A 20,894-nucleotide genomic window follows, 5' to 3' on the forward strand; every position below is an offset into this window, starting at 1 on the left:
TTAAACCAGGTATGATAGATGCTCTGGAGGACCAAGAATGGAAAATTAAATGGAATCTAAGTTTCATACACAGGCAAACTGATAAAGGGCAACTGGGGCAGGATACCTACTACCCAATAAATTTAGTAATTTTTAGTCATTTAAAATAGCATTAAAGTAGAAAATGTAGATTAGTTTCTGAGGAGGAAAGAAATTAGAATGAGACAAATAATATATGGAGTGATACAATTTAATAAGGTTTTCATTCTGTACTCATTTTAATTTTTATTCTTATTTGTATTCTAACATGTGTACTTTTATTTATATATTCATCTGTCTACATTCAGAGCCTGAATATATTTACTTATTGACCAGTAGAATGCATACACTTAAAACTTTAATAATTTTGAAACAAGTCAAATTACATAACTGTAACATACAGCAGATCACCAATTCACAACCATCTCTACCTTAGTTCATCTTTACATAAGTACTTGAATTCCTTTTAATGTCTCTTTAGGAGTTCATAAACTATATCTAGATCTCTGCTATAATTTTCACAATTAATTGAAGTTATACCAGATAGTAACTTAATACAGTATCTTCTCCTAATTTTCTAGAGTAGCTAATCTCCATGACCATTTCAAAATAGCTATTCATAATTCATAAACTATCTTTATTCTTTGGCCCTTCAACTAACTGATTTGTACACAGATAATAAATCCAACAGGTAATATTGTAAAGTAATATTGTAAGAAAAAAGTTTTAAGACAATTAAGTAGTTGCTATCCACTGGGAATAAAAGTAGACTTACAAGGTTTTATTTTTTAAATAAAACTTTATATAACCTTAAGGTTGTATTTTTTAAATAACCTTAAACGCTGACACTAACATTGAGAGGCAGTGTAAAATTCATGGTTCAATACGAATCATCTTGCATTCTGGCTTGGCTCAGGTGCCTGCTATCCCTATGACCCTGAGTCTTAGCCCATTTGTGTTGCTAAGGAATACCTGAGGCTGGGTAATTTGTTGGGGGTGGGCGGAGGGGAAAGAAGTTTATTTGGCTCACAGTTGTGCAGGCTGTACTAGAAGCATGGTGCCAGCCTCTGCTTGGCTTCTGGTGAGGGCCTCAGACCACTCATGGCAGAAAGCAAGGGAAGATGGTGTGTGCAGAGATCACACAGCAAGAGAGAGGAAGCAAAGAAGAAAGGGAGGGAGGATACCAGGCTCTTTTAAACCGTCAGCTTCCAGAGGGGGACAAATAGAGCAAGAACTCATTACTGCAAGGACAACACCAAGACATTCATGAGGGATCCGCTCCATGACTCAAACACCTCCAGCAATGGGGATCAAATTTCAACATGAGATTTGCAGGGGTCAAACAAACCACATATAGCACCATTTCTAAGTCATTTAGGATTTTTAGAAACTCAGCATACTATATTTAATGAAAATCATCATATAATCAGAATATCGCTCCCTTGACGCACACACACCCACATCCAAAGCTATAGCTCTCCTGATACAATTATGTTCTCCATAACAATAGTGACTGTGTGTGTCTAATGCATAAAATGAGTCTGTATGAGAAATAGCAACTTTAAAAATAAAAGGCCTAGCTTAACAAGTAGCAAAATTTCCAAACTTGGGTTCCAAGTGGAACGATTCCAATTCAATTAAACAGCTATTTTTATTTAGTGCCCCCAATGTCTATGTGAGTGGGAGCGTATCTCAGGCTGAGGAAAAGCTCAAGAAGGCTGGGAGATGAGAACACTTTGTATATGCAAAGCACAGAAAACACTAGTATTGATACTTTTAAAATGTGTGGTGGGGGAGGTGGCAGTGGCCATAGTTGTGGTGCAGATGCCAGCCATAACTAGGAGCAAAATTACACAGGGCTTTGCAGGCCTTATTAGTAAATTTGGACCTCATTCCAAGAACACTAAAGAGTCATTAAAGGGTCTAAGCAATGGTGTGGCATGGTTCATTCCCCCCCCTCCCTTTTTTTTTTTTGAGATGGAGTTTCACTCTTGTTGCCCAGCCTGGAGTGCAATGGTGCAATCTCTGCTCACTGCAACCTCCGCCTCCTGGGTTCAAGCGATTCTCCTGCCTCCGCCTCCTGAGTAGCTAGGAATACAGGCATGCACCACCACGCCTGGCTAATTTTGTATTTTTAGTAGAGATGGTGTTTCTCCACATTGGTCAGGCTGGTCTCAAACTCCCGACCTCAGGTGATCCACCTGCCTCGGCCTCCCAAAGTGCTGGGATTACAGGCTTGAGCCACTGCGCCCGGCCCCTCATTTTCCATTTTTTAAAAACTCAGGCTGCAGCACACAGAACATATAGCAAGTGCACAAGGTGGGAGACAAAGAAACCAGTTAAGAGACAGCTTTGGTGATCTGAAATGATGGAGGCCGAAATTAGAAGGCAGTACAACAGAAATTAAGAGTAAATCCTCTGAAGTCATTTACTTACATTTAAATCCCTGTTTTCCACTTACCAGGTATACAACTTTAAACAAGTTGCTTCCTGCTATGGTTTGAATGCTACAAAAAGCATGTGTTGAAAGCTTATGCTAAACTGTTGCATTGGAAGCTGGAGCCTAATGGAGATAATTAGGTCATGAGGGTGAAGCCCTCATGAATGGATTAATGCTCATTATAAAAGAGCTTGAGTTTGCAACTTCTATCTCTTGCTCATTCTTGCCCTCTCTTACCCTTCTGCCTCTGGCATGGGATGACAAAGCACAAAAGCCCTCACCAGATGATAGCATCATGCCTTTGGAATTCCCAGCTTCTAGAACTGTGAGTCAAATAAATTTTTCTTCATCATGTTACCCAGTCTGTGGTATTATGTTATAGTAACTCAAACGGACTTAAATACATATTCTCTCTACAACTCAGCTTTCTCTTCTATATGTCCAAAGATAAAAATCTTCACAGAATTCTTGCCAAAGTACAAATAAAATAATATATATACAGCAGTTAGCATGTTGCCTAGCACAGAATAAGAATGCAAATATTTATCATTATTAATGCGATGTGAATAGAGAAATGAGAATATAACTAGAAGATGTTTAGGAGACAAAAATTGACAGTTTGAATAAAGGGAAAAGAGATGAGTTTACAGCTTCTGGCTTAGAGAGAAACTATTTGATTAGATGAGAAACAAATGGTTTGAATGTTCTGAAGGTTTGAAGCAAAGTATAGTATTCATTCTTGAATATATGGATTGTGAGAGATAGGCCAGTAGGCAGGCAAATATATAGCTCTAAAGTAAAGGAAACAGATCAAAGCTGGAGATCTGAGATTCAGAGAGACAGATGGTAAGTCCATTGGTGTTGAGAAGAATGCCTAGAGAAAGAATATGCAGAATGAAGAAATGATGACACTAGGTAGAACTTAAGAAATACCAACACTTAAAGGAGGTTGAGAGCAAGAGGCCAGAGAAATAAGAGAATAGTAGTGTGATATGTGAAAAGCCAAAAGAAAAAAAAGCATCTCAAAGAAAGAGTATTCAACAATGTCAATACTGCCAAGCAGTGAAACAAGAACTGAGAGTTTTCACTGGATTTGGCAACAAAGTATTTATTCACACAATATGCATCAAGCATTGTGCTAGACCCTTGAGATTCAGACGTGAATAAGAAAAATAAGACCCTTGCACAAACAGACACTATGTTGTGAAGACAGTAAACTAGCAAACAAATCAAATACACATTGTGATAAGAATGGTGAGTAGAGAGTGACATGATGGAGAGTAAAAGGCAGAGGCCAGCTTTAGATGGGGAGTTTGGGAAGGCATCTTTCTGAGGAGGGAAAATTTAAGCTGAAATCTGAGGCAGGAAATGGCATGGTCAGAGAACTGAAAGGAGTTCCATATGGCTACAGCACAATGATGGAGGGAAGATGGAGACAGAAGCTAGACCATGTTAGCAGATCATGCTCTGGACATAGAAGAGTTTAGATGATGACCCATTGAGCAATTGTAAGCAAGGAAGCTAAGATCACTCTAGCTAATGGTATTTAAGAGTTTGGCTTTCCTCATTTATACTAGTCTTAATAATCAAAATAGGACATTTTACTACTGTTTCAACCATTAACTTTTTATTATAATAATAATGAAAATAAGCTTTTGTATCTAAAAGGATACTATATGGTTACAAACATGTTACCTATTGCATTAATTTTACCAATCCTCTTTTAACCTTCCTCTATATTTCTTTCAAAGGTATTTGTCATACTATCTGTTTGAGTCTATCAAATTTCTCTGAGGTACTCACTCATTTTCAAGCAATGTATATCAGAATTTGAACGTTTTGTAACAACATGACTAAGCAAGATGTTACTAAACTCCATATGGTTAAGTAACATACAAAAAACCTGACGCAATTATTTTTAAAAAGATTATATTCTATAGAGTTTCAGTTTCCTATTTCCGTAATCTATGCATTTATACACATACATACAATAAAGAAAAGTTGATGCAAAAAACATTGGCTTGAATCTGAGCAGCTGAATTACATGTTCATATTATTTTTAAATTTCCTCATCTGTAAGAGGAAAAACTTACGGTCCTTGCATATTTTAAAGACGTTAATAAGAACCAACGCCACCATTATCAGGTAGTGTGCTAGGCACATTACATTATTTTTAATTATCCTAATACCTTTCAAAAATAAACATAATTCTTCCCATTTTACAGGTGAAAAAATAATCTCAGTGAGTTTAGGTGACTTGCCCAAGACTACAGACCTGAAATTTAAGCCCAATACGGTAGGCTCAAAGACTCTGGTTACTATACTAAGATGTCCCAGACTGTTAACAGATTGAGTTAAAAAAAAAAAAAAAATTGTCACATATGAGATATTAAATCATAAAAATAGATTTTTAAATGATAAAAATGTTTTGTTCAGTTTTTAATAAACTGTGTGCAACTTAGAAACATTAGCCAGACACACCGTTCTTATACAGGTATATTTTTCCCTTCAGCATAATAACTTGATTTCCATTTTTTTTTTAATACTGGAGAAGAGAGATAAAAGGAGGCCATAACAGATAAGCACACTGTACTAAACGTCCAAGAATTAGCACTGAGACACATTTTTTCCAGTTAATCCTTAATACAAATATTAAATCCAATTAACTACCAGCAACCCACATCCTATTCTCACAAAACTTGTTTCTCAAAGTTAAAAATTACAAATGCCTGGCCTAAGATGTTCCTGAATCAGAAAAACCTAACTTCTGATTAAAACCTCTAAATGTCACTATTTGTCTTAACTAGAAAGGAAACAAGTCTGAATAAAAGTATCATAATTTGCTCTAAGAAGAATCTACAGATTCATTGTATTGTGAGCTAGTCCTCCTAAGATTTTTCAGGCAGCCAAGTCACCCCAAGATACTGTTTGAAGAAGACTAGATATTTAGCAAAATGAAACTGATGCCAGATTATTTTTATTTTCCTTAATAAAATACAAACAAGAGCACAAAATTCACTTATATATCATCATTTTACATGTATAAATAATGTTCGGAATTGAAGTACAGCCAAGTGCAGAAATATTTCCTATATGCTAATGTGTAAATATAAACTAATTATATACATCATGTGCCTTTGGCCCAGTTGTAAAATAAAAGACATCAAAAAGAAACACTGCACTTCACTGTTTCATAGCATTCTCACTGAGAATTCGTACCAGTGCCTATGTAGTTATGGTTCTACCTAACTGTTCCATTGCATTCTTATTGAGAATTCGTACCAGTGCCTATGTAGTAACAATAACAAGTTTCATACCACTTAATGTAAACGCCTAAATAGACATTTCCCCCAGTTGTAAATATCTCAGGAGCTAAAATTCTATCAATTTTTAATAATGAAGTAGTCAAAATCTTAACCAAGTTTCATTCCTTAAAACAAACACAATTAGAGAACTTACTCTTAACCAAAGTTCTTCCTATGTCAAAATGGATATTTACAGGTTATACATACAGAAAACAAGAAGGCAATCATGATTGTTTACTTTTAGAATGGATAAAAAATACCTAAAACCTGTCTCAATAGCATGGGTCTTTGTACATTCAAAAGGATCTTACTTCACTGTTATCACTTGCTTTTAATTTTAATACCCAGTATATATAACTTTGAGATGTTCAAATAGCTAGGCAATCTGAATTCAAACGGTACACAAGCATACCCTTAGAGGGGCAAAAAAAGAAAGTGCCACCGAAAAAGCAATAACTGACATCAACAAGACTATAAATATCCAGTTGAAGGCACGTGGAAGCATTTACTACTCTGCCGTCAAAGATTCTCCACTTAGTTCAGGATCAGGAATAGAATCAGCTCCGGGAACTGTGGAGTTGGCTTCAATCACTAAGGCTTCCTCATTCTCAGTCTCTTGTTTCTCCACTGGTTCCTCTGAGTCAGATGCTTTTTCAATCCCTTCGTGTGTCTGTTCTGTAGCTGGCATTTTGTCATCTGTCTGCTCTGTACTATTATCAAGAACATCTTGTTCTAAAGATTCTGAAAAGATAAAGATTCAAAACTTTAGGAATACCCGAATGTTAAAACTGCTAAATAAGGCAAGCAAAAAATAAATACACACACACACGCGCGCGCGCGCGCACACACACACACGCGCGCGCACAGAAACCATACAATTGTCTAACATTATCCTTAAAGTCTTTTAAATAAGTACATAACTCCCTTTACAGTTAGTATGGTAGAAGAAAAAAATAATTCAGAGGAAATAAACTCATAATTATACTTTTTCTAATGTCCCATATTTTCATACAAAATAAGTTACTAAAGACACATCTGAAAGTTCAATGTCCAAAAATCATAGTCCCAACAGAATTATGTGCTATAATACAATAGTCCAGCAAACAATGCAAATGTATTAATGTCCAGATTACATTTTCTGAAGAAACTGTTTCCCTTGTGTCCAGGCAACCCTGTAAGCAATGTGTAAATGTGTACTTTGTGGGTGGGTGGGTGGGTGGGTGTGGGTGTGGGTAGATGGTGCTTTCCTACACTGATATACATCTCTATTATCCAAAAGCCGGGAAGTCAGGTTTCTATCTTTTCCAAAGGCATGACTAGTTTCTCCTCATCCCTCTGCAAGATAAGTCCTCTGTATTTAACCTCTGGGTCAGAATGTGCTATATACCTAGCATGTGAGGGAGAGAAAGAGAAGGGTCTTTTAATCCCATCTCCATAGCAGAAGTTAAGTAAGGGTACTAGTCCCTACTGAAAATTTAATCCTTTTAAACTCTCTTTTTAAGTATTACTTAATAATAATATAACAATTGTATTGAATAAACTGCCTTTAATTCTTTAAAATTTAAAGAATAGGATGGGGGAGGGAATGACTGAAGCAGACAACTTTTGGGCCACCCAATTTCTATGTTAAAGATAAAAAGCTAGCTTTAAGGTATTTATTTGTTTATGTAAAAAACAGCAATTAATATTTTTGCTAGGAGAAACATGGCTAAACCATATCAGTTCAGAAAAAAGGCAGATATTTCTACTCTCATAGATGACTCCTTAAGATATACTACAAATATTACTAATTCAAAAACTCTGGAGGGAAGGCCAGCCTTAGCAAAAAGTTCTAATTAAGCTCCTTGTATAATCAAGGTCAGTTTTGCTAAATAAATAGAATTGTTTTGCAAAGAAATTATATGTTATATGCACACATGTTAATATGGAAGTCTTAGAAATCCATGGTTTTACCATACCAGTTTTAACAAACACAAATTATCTATAGCTCACATACTCTATGCCAAGACTTTTAAAATACTTAAAAATAATTATTTCTTTAAAGAGATATCTTGGACTCTGGCTTATATAATTAGTTATAACCACCTTCCTCCTTTTGATATGTAGAATAAAGGCCCAAATTCTATAGTTTTACTATATGAAAACTTCCTATGCTCCCAAAAAGTAAGGAATGTCCATAAATTAATTTGTGCCAAATTTCATTGTTTAAAATCTTATTTGTATCTTAATATGGAACTTAAAATAGCATTGCTACACACTTGGAATCTTATAAAAATCCAAGTTAGAAAAGCAGTAAGTCACTCAAATTTTGTTATTTCAATGTTCCAGAGCAGAAAGGAAAAGCAGAAAGGGCAAATGAAACTCCAGGCATGTACAAATCATTTCTGCTACAAGGGCAAACAAGTTATCTGTGGAAAACTTCAGGAGTCACCAATCATTTGTAATTCTACCCTCACAGAATGTATCCAAGACAGAATTTTAAGCATCATGGTTTTCCACAACTCTCTAGCCATACAGCAGTATTTACTTGGCAAGAACTTCACAATTTCTTATAGTTTAGTAAGCCTTCTGAAACAAACCAATAAAGCTACAAGAAATGAAAAAACAAAAAGTTCAGAATCCAGGATGTAACTCACCAATAAACATGTTTAAGTGGAAACAGGCCCATATAGTTTGTCATATTCTATCTGACAGACTGCCTCAATACTTACTGAAACAGCAGAGGTATCAAAATTCAAGGCTTGTCATATTAAAGTTTTGTGATGTTACTATTTTCAAAAATATACTTTACTTGTCAAAGCCAATTTAATGTACAAATTCTGGGGCCATAAAGAAGTGGTTAATACAAGGAGGAAAACTACAATACTGAAATTTTTAAATGTCTGCAATACAAGAATTCATAGAAATACCATGTGCTATCATAATCAGAAAACAACAAGATACACAAAGTTGTCCAGTCACTATTGCATTTCAGAGAATATGTGGAAGACTACAAAATTGGTGAAATGTGTGGAAATTGAAAATAATCAAAGAGCCTATTAATGATTAAGTTTCTTCTCCTGGGTTAATTTGCAGAAAAGCAATTTTTTAATGGCAGTAACACTACAAAAAATTGGTATGTGATATGACACCTACGATGTAGACATCAGGTAGTCTAAATAAGATAGGTAATTGATGTTTGGATGCCAATGCCATTTTGGAAGAAGTCATCAAACAAGATCTAAATAATTAAGTGTAAATGATTAACAGAGAATTACATAGAAATTTAATAACCACAGAGCTTTATAAGATTATTTAATGTGTTACAAACATACTTTTTTCATTTTTATGGAAGTTCATCATTTGCCCATTCTAACAAAAACAGCAAATTTCTTCTGTGAATTTGTAGTTTAAAACAGCTTGGTGGAATAAAATATATTTCAGAAGATGTTAATATTTGGGCATAAAATACTACGAGAGAAACCAGGCTTTGTGTTCACACTAATTTAACAACCCTACTCTTCCCTTTATGGCCCACTGAGATATGAAACAATTACCTGAATGACCTAATTCCATCTGTAAGAAAAATGTTAAACTCAACTCTGGCATCTATAATGCCAAGAAAACAATATACCACAATGTGATAAAACAAAAAATGATCCATGCAATTTCTTTCCCCACTCCTGCCATCACCCCATCGCAACCTCAATATTCTTGGGAGATTATTATTATTATTATTTTACCAAACAGTAACAACTGGCTTCTGGTTGTCTGGACAAAGTCTCAACTCAGCTAGAAAACTGAAACTCATAAAACAGTGTAATTATATAATGAGTATCACTGCCTCACCTATAAACTACACACATGCAAAAACATATAAAGAATATCATGTTTAGGTTTTTACTCTAGTTCTTGAAAAAATAATTTTTTTAAGAAAATTAAATAATAGTCTAGCAAAACAACTTCATATATTTTTGCCTTGCTAACACATCAGTGCCCACTATATAAGTAAGCTACAAACTTACCCAAAGGAACTGTGTTAAATTAAAATTGACAACATGTCTTTGAACTCACAAGTTTTAAACAAGGCACTTTTTACAAGATTTTCCTGCCTTAAGGAAAATGGTTAACTTATATTTAAGAAACAAAGGTATAAATTTCACCCCAACTCAACCCAACAACTCAGTAAATAAAATTCAATTAAATTATAACCACTCATAATAGCTAGTATTCGTCAACACACAGAATACCATTTAATTATTTACCATTTCTGAACAAATCAATTAGACAAGTTAAGAGTTTTTTTTTTATTTTTATTTTTTTTTGAGACAGAGTCTCACCATGTCGCCCAGGCTAGAGTGCAGTGGCACAATCTCAGCTCACTGCAACCTCTGCCTCCCGGATTCAGGTGATTCTCCTGCCTCAGCATCTCATGTAGCTGGGACTACAGGCACGCATCACCATGCCTGGATCATTTTTGTATTTTTCAGTAGAGACGAGGTCTCACAATATTGGCCAAGCTGGTCTCAAACTGACCTCGTGATCCACCTGCCTTGGCCTCCCAAAGTGCTGGGATTACAGGCGTGAGCCACTGTGTCTGGCCAAGAGTTTAATTATTAAGCAATGATCTAAAACTAAACTATTAAGTGAAGGTATTTTAGAAAAGGGAGTGAGAAGGCCAAAAGATCTCTATATCTAAAACAAACATGCAAAAACATACTGCAAGTAAGTTTATATCCTGAGAAGGCTGCACATAAGTAAATATAAACAAAGGTATAAAAAGATTATTTAATGGATCTGGTAAATACATGAAATTCAACAAAATTTACATTATCAAATAGTTTAATTTCCTGGAGCATCATAACAAAAATACTAAACTTAGAATCTTCCCTTGTTCAGCGCAACCTAATGGTAACAGTATTTTGCATAAAAAAAAGGGAAGGACTTTTAAAATCATATTATCAAGTTAAATTTTACCTTATATAAATTTCACTTGCTATTTTTGATAGTATTGATTAGATGCCATGAGTTTTACTATTAGGAAGTTATTTCCAATTGGACAAAAACTATATTCTACTAAAATAATTGCATGAGACCTAGACAAACACAACTGAGCAATACAAACACAATATTAACAGTAACATTTTTTAAACATGCTAGCCAAAAAAATCACTGCAATAGAATACCAACACTGTAGAAACCTAGTACTCTAATGATTATCACATAACATTAAAAGAATGCTTTTTTAAAAAAAGTAAAACTGATAAACCACTGTAATATAACTTAGCAGAGATTCAAGTATTACGGTACTATCCATTTAACCATAAAAGAAACTGAGGAACCTAAAAGCAGTTCATTTCTTGGCATATTTAGTATGCCCTCAAATAAAAAGACAATCTATATCCATAATTTCTTGTATTTCTCTAATAATCTATTACCAAAGCATCTGGATGTAAAATTCCAGAAAAAAAATACTCTAGGTATTCAGGTGAGAAATTAATGGGAGAAATTTCTTCTAGGTCTCCTCCTTTGATGAAAACTTTCCAAGATTCTGTATGTTTTTCTAAAGAGTGGTCCAGAAATTTTAACAGCTTTGTGCCTCATCCTAAATGAGAAATCTTCCAAAATCAGAATCCAGGCAAAACTTAACTTCAAAATCCTTACATCACAGATTGAAAAAAATATATTTCTTCTATTAATTCTTGATTGCTCATAAAAATGATTACTGATATTTGTTTAAAGAAAAGTTCGGATGGAAGAAAGTTACCTTTTGGTTCCATCTGTAACTTCAATAACTTCATCTCTACAATTTCTGCTGCTAAGAATGAGCCACTTCAATACTTTTAATAATATAAGAATTAAAGCAGAAAAGTTTTTTTTTTCAGACCTCAAGTATCTACATCTAGAAATCAGAAGTCCAAAACATTGGCTGTTAGCAAAGAGTAGATGATTGAGATGATATGATCTTAACAGTTCAATATAATCATAAGCCACCGGTGTTCAAAACAAATGCAGCTTCATCTGTTCATCAGATATACTTCTAGTTGTTTACTAAAGGAAGCCAGCTTGGAATTGATAACTGCGTATCACAGTGTTGAGTTAGAAGTCTTGAGAAAAGTTTCAAAAATTTCTGGAAAGTCAAAGAAAAAGATGCTCATGGCCACTTTGATGAATCCAAAGAGAAGTATGAAAGTTATTATTCTAGAAACTATCTTAACCAAATGGAATTGTTGCTTCAGTTTTTAGCATTATGGAGTTATCAAACTCTGCCTCCAGTTTTGTCTTCATGTAATAACACTACCTTATTGGGTTGGGTTTGAGCAAGTAAGACTTCTTTCCAGGAATTTCAGACAGAAAATGAGACATCTGGGGTATTGCTCCTCCTATATTAGATAAGAAGGAAAGGTATAGCTAGGTGTTTTTTGCTAACTATCTATCCTGACTTTAGCAGAAGATAAAAAGCATGGGACTCATTATCAAGATTTTCACTGTGTTGGCTGCTTTTTCTTGTCTGGTCTTTTTTGTTTGTTTTTGTCCCAACAATTAGCTTACAGATATTCACTTTAGCTTCTATAAGCAGGGCTAGTCATAGAAAAGACTTCAATTTTTCCTCTAGGTATTTTCAGTATGAAATCCTTTAATTTTCAGTTCCAAGAGGTTGCAATGGCAAGGCAGATGGTTTGCACGTGACAGCATGCAGCTCAGAGCACAACTTAAGCAAAAGAAAAAAATGGACATTCTGTTTGGAGTTGATGCTGCAGACTTGGAGAAGACGAATGCATTGATTCAGTGTTGGAAGAAACAGGCCTCTGTCATAGCTATCTGTATTCAAATTCACTTCCATATTTGTTAGTAAGCCAAAAGCCAAGCCCAATTCAACACACGCATTTTAGGTTCACTCTTCATAGTTAAAAAAATATATATAGATGCTCAAACCCCATACTAAATTTCTGATATCTGAAAATTCACTGCTTCATATAATATTCTCAATTAAAGCAATTTTTACAGTACTCAATGTTTTTATGAAGAAAATATCAAATACATGTAAATGGTATTTCCTAGAAATTAAAATAATTAATCCTGACTGGTAAATAAATTATGTGAACTAAACTTATAATATGCATTTTTTTCCATATCACATATAGCAACAAAATATTATGGCCTATTTCATAATTTTGGCAATCTTCATAATTCAGAGCTGATTAACAAAGAGCTCCTGGCCAAATATTAACACTGTAGCAAGAAACAGCTGGCAATAGTCTAATCTTCCACCTCATCTTTTCCATTTTTTTCATGAAACTTCCTCAAGAATTCCTAAAACAGAATTGTAAGATGAATTCCAAAACCCAATAAATTCTGATAAATTGTTTCTCTCAAACAAGGTTGATTTTTACATCAAAGGCAATGTTTATCTTCTGAACCTTTATAAATTGTTTCAATGAAATACCAGTCCTATTGATACAGTAATCCAAAAAAATGCAAGGATAACGTTATAATTCCAAAGTTTCCTGCTTTCTGGTAATTTCTACCAATTCATGTGGTAGATACAAACCTATTCTATCAACGTTAATCACAAATTTTGTATTTTATCCTTTGAATAGTTGTTTCATAATTTCAATAATCTGTTTCACTCAGATAAATTGAAAAAAATAACCCATGAAAATATTACTAATCAAATCTCCCAACACTTTTTAGAAAAGGTCACTCCATAAACAGTATTTAACTAGCTGATGCTAGATGCTGCTTATCACAATACAATCTGCATGTTAAAAGTAAAACACATCACACAGGAGGCTACAGTAACAGAGCAATAGTTGACATATGCATGCAGCAAAATCTGATAAATTAATCCATCTTTATCTAAAAGCATTATGCTTTTATTATTGTTAAACAACACATGTTATTAAGGGGCAAAACTGTTTAACATATTCATACCTTCAGTAAACTGGTTGTCTGATGAAAGCACACTTCCTGATGGCAAGGGACCAACTGAACTTAAACCTTCCACCATCTGCCTCTTCTCAAAACTAAACTCAGGAAGTCTTGGAGCCTGAGGTCTGGTTTTTCTCGCAGGGTTCAAGAAAAAACAGTAGGCACATCGAAAAGCTGCAGAGAATTTTTAAAAAATAAGCAAAACCACAAACCAAACAAAGTTCAAGGACTAATTAGTTAACTCACTTAAGATTATTTTTGCAGATATTCAAAAGAACCTTTTAAAAGTTACTGTGCACATTATTTAAATAATAATATGGTAGATGCTCTAAACAGAACTAAAGCATACTTCCTAATTATTAGAATTTTAATTTTTAAAATTAAAGGTAGAAAGGGCATAATAGGTTACATAGCAGGCTAACTATATAATAAGTGACACAGCAGGTTGATAGCAGAATAATATTAATGACTTAAATGAATTTGTGAGATTACATTTCTAGTCACCACAATCATTAGGTATTTTAAAATCCAGAACCTTACACATTTACCCATGAAAATGTAGTACATAATATTTTAGAAGCATTTTCAATTTACCACAGTTTTTAATAGTGGCTACACATGAGAATCATTTGCAGAGCTTTAAAAAATATACTGATGCCTGGACCCCATACTCAGTCCATTAAATGAAACTCTTTGTAAATGGGTCCTGGGTATCATAATTATTTTAAGCTCCTCGGGTGATTGTGATGCACAGTGGGGTTTGAGAACAACTGGCCTACAGGTTGTACATTATACAGGAAAAAACCTGAATCGTCTTCCCTGCTTTGCTCTATGTACTAATATAAGGATAATATGCCTAACCAATGTATACAAAGACAGTATATAAAATAAAATGACTCTGCATAGAAAATGGCATAGAATAAAATATTTAAGTGTAAAATATTTAAATCTCATTGCCCAATAATTCTTACCAATGTATTCAAATTCTTCCTTCAAAGCCATGCCATTATGAGAAAAACACTGCTGGCATATAAGTGCATACCTACACCATAAGGCAAAATGAACAGACCAATTACAAAAGCAGACAAAGCTCATGACAGAGACTAATTTAGCCATCATGATTAATTTATATTTTAACACAGCTAAATATGCCATAACAAATTATATGAGACTTAGTAAACCACAAACAATATTCATTAAACAAAAGTAAACAAAAGTCAAAATTAACCAAAGTCCAAATTTCAAGCATTTAAAAATATAATTTATATATCAAATTTAAAATAAACTAAGCAACAGTTAAATGAATACGTCTTTACTAAGTTAGCAGAAACATATTTGACAACTGAACACTTAAATTTTGGTGTTTCCCAAAGTATAGTGCTGGGGATGAAAGCCTTCAAATCTGTGATAAGGCTGGAAAAGTTGGAACCCTCTTAGAGATTCACAATGAACATTATTAAAACCTGAGAAGTCTTGCAGCAAATAAACATATTTAATTTTGTTTAGTACAACCCAAAGATTAATTTCTATACATGATTCTTATACCTTTCCCAGTTACACTAAACATCTTCCTCATTTTGTATTTATATACTTTCTTAGTTCTCTGTGGATATACTCAATGAATACTTCACTATATCAAATGTCGTTCTATTTTGAATAACATACAATTCATTACATAAACATTAAATTCTGATTCCTTTTTTTAAATAATATTAATTAGGAGAGCTGTCAAACATCTACTACCCTATGAATTTTTTAAAAATCTATACTTTGTCAATTGCTCTGTACATATCATACGATCTTCCTGGAGTTATTTTAAGAATTGGAAAAGCATTTTGAGAACTGCTAAGTACTAAATACATGCAAATTGCTCTTAACATTAAAAGTACTACTATCACCAAGTCCAGTACTGATACCTATAAAGCTCCATTTCTTAGAACCTATTAGAGTTGTATTATGTTTTTGCTCTTTAAGTTTAAAAGTTTCAATGAAATAATCCAGTTTCTCTAAAAGTTATAGCAGAATTAATATTTTTTCAAAATGGATTTAACCCAGACTATGTTGTCAAAACTTCTACTGTCAAATAATTGAGTATGTACTCTTTTGCAGGACTATAAAATATTCCATTATGCTATGAAGTCAGAAAATAGGTGCCACAAAACCGTAGAACACCTAGTGTGTGCACACACACACATCCTGTTTTCACTTTCATTTATCTACCACCCCAGTAAATATTACCTGTTTTGTGGACCATCACCAACCAGATATTCAACAATTCTATCCAAAGCACCTCGTTCTCGGGGGAGAATAGGTCTTGCTAAAGGTGGACCTGGAGGATGAAGACCTATTAAATAAATAAATACATACAAAATTTATATACATGAAATACACATAAAGTTTAATTCCATTACCAAGAACTACCCATGCTTGTTAGAACTTTTAAAAGGTTTTAACAAAATAGCAAAATATTAATTCTTATAAATCTCTGAAGAACATTCAAGTTTTCATTAATAATACGGTACTACAAAAATAAATTTAAATATGTGCTATATTAGAACTACCTTTGCTAGTAGATTCTATAGTAGATTCCTACATAACTACTAGCAAATAAAATTATGCTTAGTTCTGTACAAACTGATTTTTTTAAATGCTCCAACTCTTAAAAGCCTACATAATAATAAATCAGGGGACTTCTATTTCAGGCCATAATAGAGTAATAGGAGTCAGATTTAACATCCCACCTAAAACAACTAAAATACTGTGCAAAACATATGAAGTAACAGTTTTAAAGACACTGGATATCAAGCAATGTAGGTTACTGTTCCATGAGAAGACTAAAAACAAAACATGCCCTACAACTGCCCCAGCTTATTGCCTATAGTTTCCACTTAGCAGTGAAAGTAAACCCAGGTGAAGTGTAGCAGGCTCTCATAGTTGAGGAGACAAAGCCAGAATTCTGAGGAGGCCAAGGCATACCGAGTTCACAAGAAAGGGTACAAAGCAGGAGAGAGGGCACAGAGAAAGAACAACAAAGATCTGCAGAGGGTCTACTGGAGAATTCAGCAGAGTACTGACTGGTGTATGCACATGAGAAAACTATCTGAGGATGGAGGAAAAAGACTACTCAAAAAGGTGAAAAGAAACAGCGTTTATACAGGGCCAAGAATATTGCCCATTTCCAATCAGAGTGGAAAAACCTCCTAACACACAGGCCATTAGGTAAAGTATTCAGAAGAGTACTGTACAGGAATTTTTAAAACCCAGCATTCAGTAAGGTAAAATTCACAATCTCTGGCATCAGATTAAAAATTACTAGACAGGCCAAGAAGCAGGACAATATCACCAATAAGAAAAATCAATCAAAATTGACCCAGAAATCACGAAAATGACTGAATTAGTAGACAAATATTAAGACAGTTCTTATGACTATATTTCCTATGTTTGAGAATCTAAAGATTCAGTATGTTAAGTAGACATAAAAAAACTTAAAACTTAAAACCAAATTGAACTTCTACAGATAAAAACTACAATGTCTAGTATAAAAAAATCCACAGATTATGTGTACAACAGTTTAGACACTGCACACAAAAAAACTGGTGAACTTTAAGATATAGCAATAGAAACCATACAAAATGATACCCGGGCACAGTGGCTCATGCCTGTAATTCCAGCACTTTGAGAGGTCGAAGTAGACAGATCACTTGAGCTCAGGTGTTCAAGACCAGCCTTTGAGAGGTCGAGGTAGACAGATCACTTGAGCTCAGGTGTTCAAGACCAGCCTGGGCAATATGAGGAAGCCCCATTTCTACAAAAAAAATACAAAAATTAGCTAGGTGTGCTGGCATGCACCTGTAGTCCCAGCTACTCAGGAGGCAGAGGTAGAAGGACTGCTTGAACTCGCGAGGTGGAGGCTGCAGTGAGCCATGATCGTACCACTGCACTCCAGCCTGGGTGACAGAGCAAGACCACAGAACAATCTCAAGCAGCCTAATATATATGTGTGTGTGTGTGTGTGTGTGTGTGTGTGTGTATAATTGGAGTCCATCAAGAAGAGGAGAGAAATGAAGAAAACGACAAAACTATTTAAATAATGCATATTTTCCAAATTTGATTAAATCTATAAACCCACAGATTCAAAAATATCAACAAATCCCAAATACAAGAAACATAATTTTGCTCCAACACAGTGCATGAACAAATTGCTTAAAACCAATAATAAAGAGAAAAATCTTGACCGGGTAAGGTGGTTCATGCCTGTAATCCCAGCACTTTGGGAGGCCAAGGTGGGCAGATCACAAGGTGAAGAAACCATCCTGGCCAATATGGTGAAACCCCATCTCTACTAAAAATACAAAAATTAGCTGGGCGTGGTGACACGTGCCTGTAGTCCCAGCTACTCAAGAGGCTGAGGCAGGAGAATTGCTTGAACCTGGGAGGTGGAGGTTGCAGTGGGCTGAGATCGTGCTACTACACTCCAGCCTGGGCAACAGAGCGAGACTCTGTCTCAAAAAAAAAAAAAAAAAGAGAGAGAAATCTTAAAAACAACTAAAAAAAACACATTATGTACAGAGAAAAAGATAACAATGACAGCAGACTTCTCATCAGAAAAGACTCAAGTCAGAAAACGATAAAACAGTATGTGTAAAGTTCTGAAAGAAAAAAAAACTGTCAAAAATTCTATATCCAGTATGAACATCTTTTTTAAATGAAGACTTTTTCAGATATACAAAACTGAAAGAATTCATCACTAGAAGAACAACAATACAAGAAATGTTAAAAAGAAGTCCTTGAGGCAGAAGGAAAGTGATAGCAGATGGAAAGCAAGATCTACACAAAGGAATAAAGAATCTAAAACAGTTATCATGTGGGTAATATATAATAGACTTTTTATTACTTAAATCACCTTAAAAGATAACTGACTGCACTCTATTATGCATTATATGTAATCTAGAGATGATTTAAAGAATATGGAAGGTTATGTATAGATTATATGCAAATACCATGCCATTTCTTTTAAGAGATTTGAGCATCCGTGCATTACGGTATCCACTGGGTGATCCTGGGACCAATCGCCCATGAATATATGTTCTTTCAAGTAAATATAAAATATTTACCAATACATGGCATTCTCAGACATAAAACAAATATCAATACACATAAGAAGATTCAAGTAACACAATGTATGTTTTCTAACAATAGAATTAAATTAGAAATCAGCAGATAAACATCTGAAAAATCTCCAAATATTTCGTGACTAAATAACATACATTTGAATAACCCAGGATTCAAAGAAAAAAGGAAAATTAGAAAGTATTTTGAACTGAATGAAAATGGAAAAAAAATCAAAATTTATGATATGCAGCTAACGCAATACTGAGAAGAAAATTTATAATATTAAACACCTATATTACAAAAGAAGATAGGACTAAAATCCATAATTTCAGCTTCCATATTAAGAACATACAGAATAAAAGAGATAATAAAGATCAGAGAGGAAATTAATACAATAGAAAATACAAAAATAATAAAGAAAAGCTGGTTCTTTGAAAAGATCAATATAATTGTTAACTTCTAGCCAGACTAATCAGGGAAAAAAAGATACAAACTATTAATATCAGAAATGAGAAAAATGGCATAATTCTGGATTGTAAAAACATTAAAAGAATAATTAGGGAATATTATGAGCAACTTAATGCCAATAAATTCTACAGGTTAGATAAAATGGACAAATTCCTTGAAAGACTACCAAACTACTAAAGTTCACTCAAGAAGATAAAAATAATTATTTGTTAAAATTTTGTTAGGAATTTTTGCATCTATGTTCATGTGTGATATTTGTCATAGTTTTTCTTAAAGAAATTGAATTTTTAGTTAAAAAAAAAAAAAACTTTTTCTCTCAGGAAAAAAAAAAAATAGGCCCAGATGCTTCAACTGGTCAAATCTTTAAAATTAAGGAAACATTTAAATTAAGGAAGAAATAATACCAATTCTACACAAATTGTCCAGAAAATTGAATAGGGAATACTTACTCATAATGTTATGAAATGAAACCGACATAACTGTGATACCAAAACCAGAAAAAGATACGACAAGGAAAAAATAAACAAAAAAAAAATCACAGACCAATATTCCTAATGAGTATTGATATAAACATTTTTAACAAAATATTAGCAAATCAAAGCCAACAATATGCATATAAGATAATTCATCATGATCAAGTGAGATTTATTCCAGGAAAGCAAGTTAGTTTAACATTTAAAAATCAATGTAATTCACTATATGAACAGGCATTAAAACAAAGAAACAAAGTCCAATAAAAACATCTCAATAGCTGTAGAAACAGCATTTGAAAAAATCCACAATCTATTACTGATTTAAAAGAAAACCTTCAGCTAACTAAGAATAGATGGGCACTTCAAGCCAATAAGGAGTATTTATTAAAACAAAAAACCCTAGAGCTAACATCATGCTAAACTGTGAAAGAATAATTGCTTTTCCCGTAAGATCAACAAAAAGGCAAGGATGTCCACTCCTAGCACGTCTATTAACACTGTACTGAAGGTTATAGCTCATATAATAAGGTAAGAAAAATAAATAAAAGAAAACCAGATTGGAAAGGAAGAAGTAGAATTTTCTTTATTCAGACAATGTGGCTATGTAGAAAATACTACATAATCTACAAAAACGTTATTCTATCTAGAGCCAATAAATTAGTTTATCAAGGTTATAGGATACAAGAGCAATATACAAAAATCAATTGTATTTCTATATACCAGTTGGAAATAGTTAATAAAATACCATTTACAAATGCATTAAAAATATGAAATAATTAGATGTGAATTTAACCAAAAAATGTGCAAAATCTATACACCAAACACTACAAAACATTGCTGAAAGAAATTAATGACCTAAATAAGTGAAAAGAAATATACTGTGTTCATGTAATAAATTAGACAATATCATAAGAGACTAATAGTGAGTGGGGAGTGGAGGAATAACACATAAAATTTAGTTAATTTTTATTTTATATAAAAATAATAAAAATAAAGAGTTACACATTCAAACGTTATGAATTGTAACCCTATAACCTCTGAAAACTGAAAGAGAACTATTTGCAGGAGATACTCTGAATTGAAACACCACACAGAAGGCACTGAGAAGAAAGTGACAAGATAAAATGTGATGTTTGCCTTTGTAAAACAAAACAGAATGAACATAAT

At 33.6% G+C, this 20,894-nt stretch overlaps 1 protein-coding gene across 2 annotated transcripts in view; it reads right to left on the reverse strand.

The window, feature by feature from the left end:
* Positions 1-213: 213 nt before the first annotated feature.
* The window catches only part of LNPK (lunapark, ER junction formation factor), an 84,389-nt gene continuing 63,708 nt past the window's right edge, over positions 214-20,894 (reverse strand). For both annotated transcript variants that reach the window (XM_023212308.1, XM_023212309.1), the window contains 4 exons: positions 15,913-16,018; positions 14,646-14,716; positions 13,678-13,848; positions 214-6,504 (listed from right to left, as the gene is read on the reverse strand). In XM_023212308.1, the coding sequence (XP_023068076.1) occupies positions 6,272-6,504; positions 13,678-13,848; positions 14,646-14,716; positions 15,913-16,018 (581 nt within the window). In that variant the 3' untranslated portion in view covers positions 214-6,271. The remainder of the gene's footprint in view (positions 6,505-13,677; positions 13,849-14,645; positions 14,717-15,912; positions 16,019-20,894) is intronic.

Source organism: Piliocolobus tephrosceles, chromosome 11 (assembly GCF_002776525.5).
Source record: "Piliocolobus tephrosceles isolate RC106 chromosome 11, ASM277652v3, whole genome shotgun sequence".
Lineage (NCBI taxonomy): Eukaryota > Metazoa > Chordata > Mammalia > Primates > Cercopithecidae > Piliocolobus > Piliocolobus tephrosceles.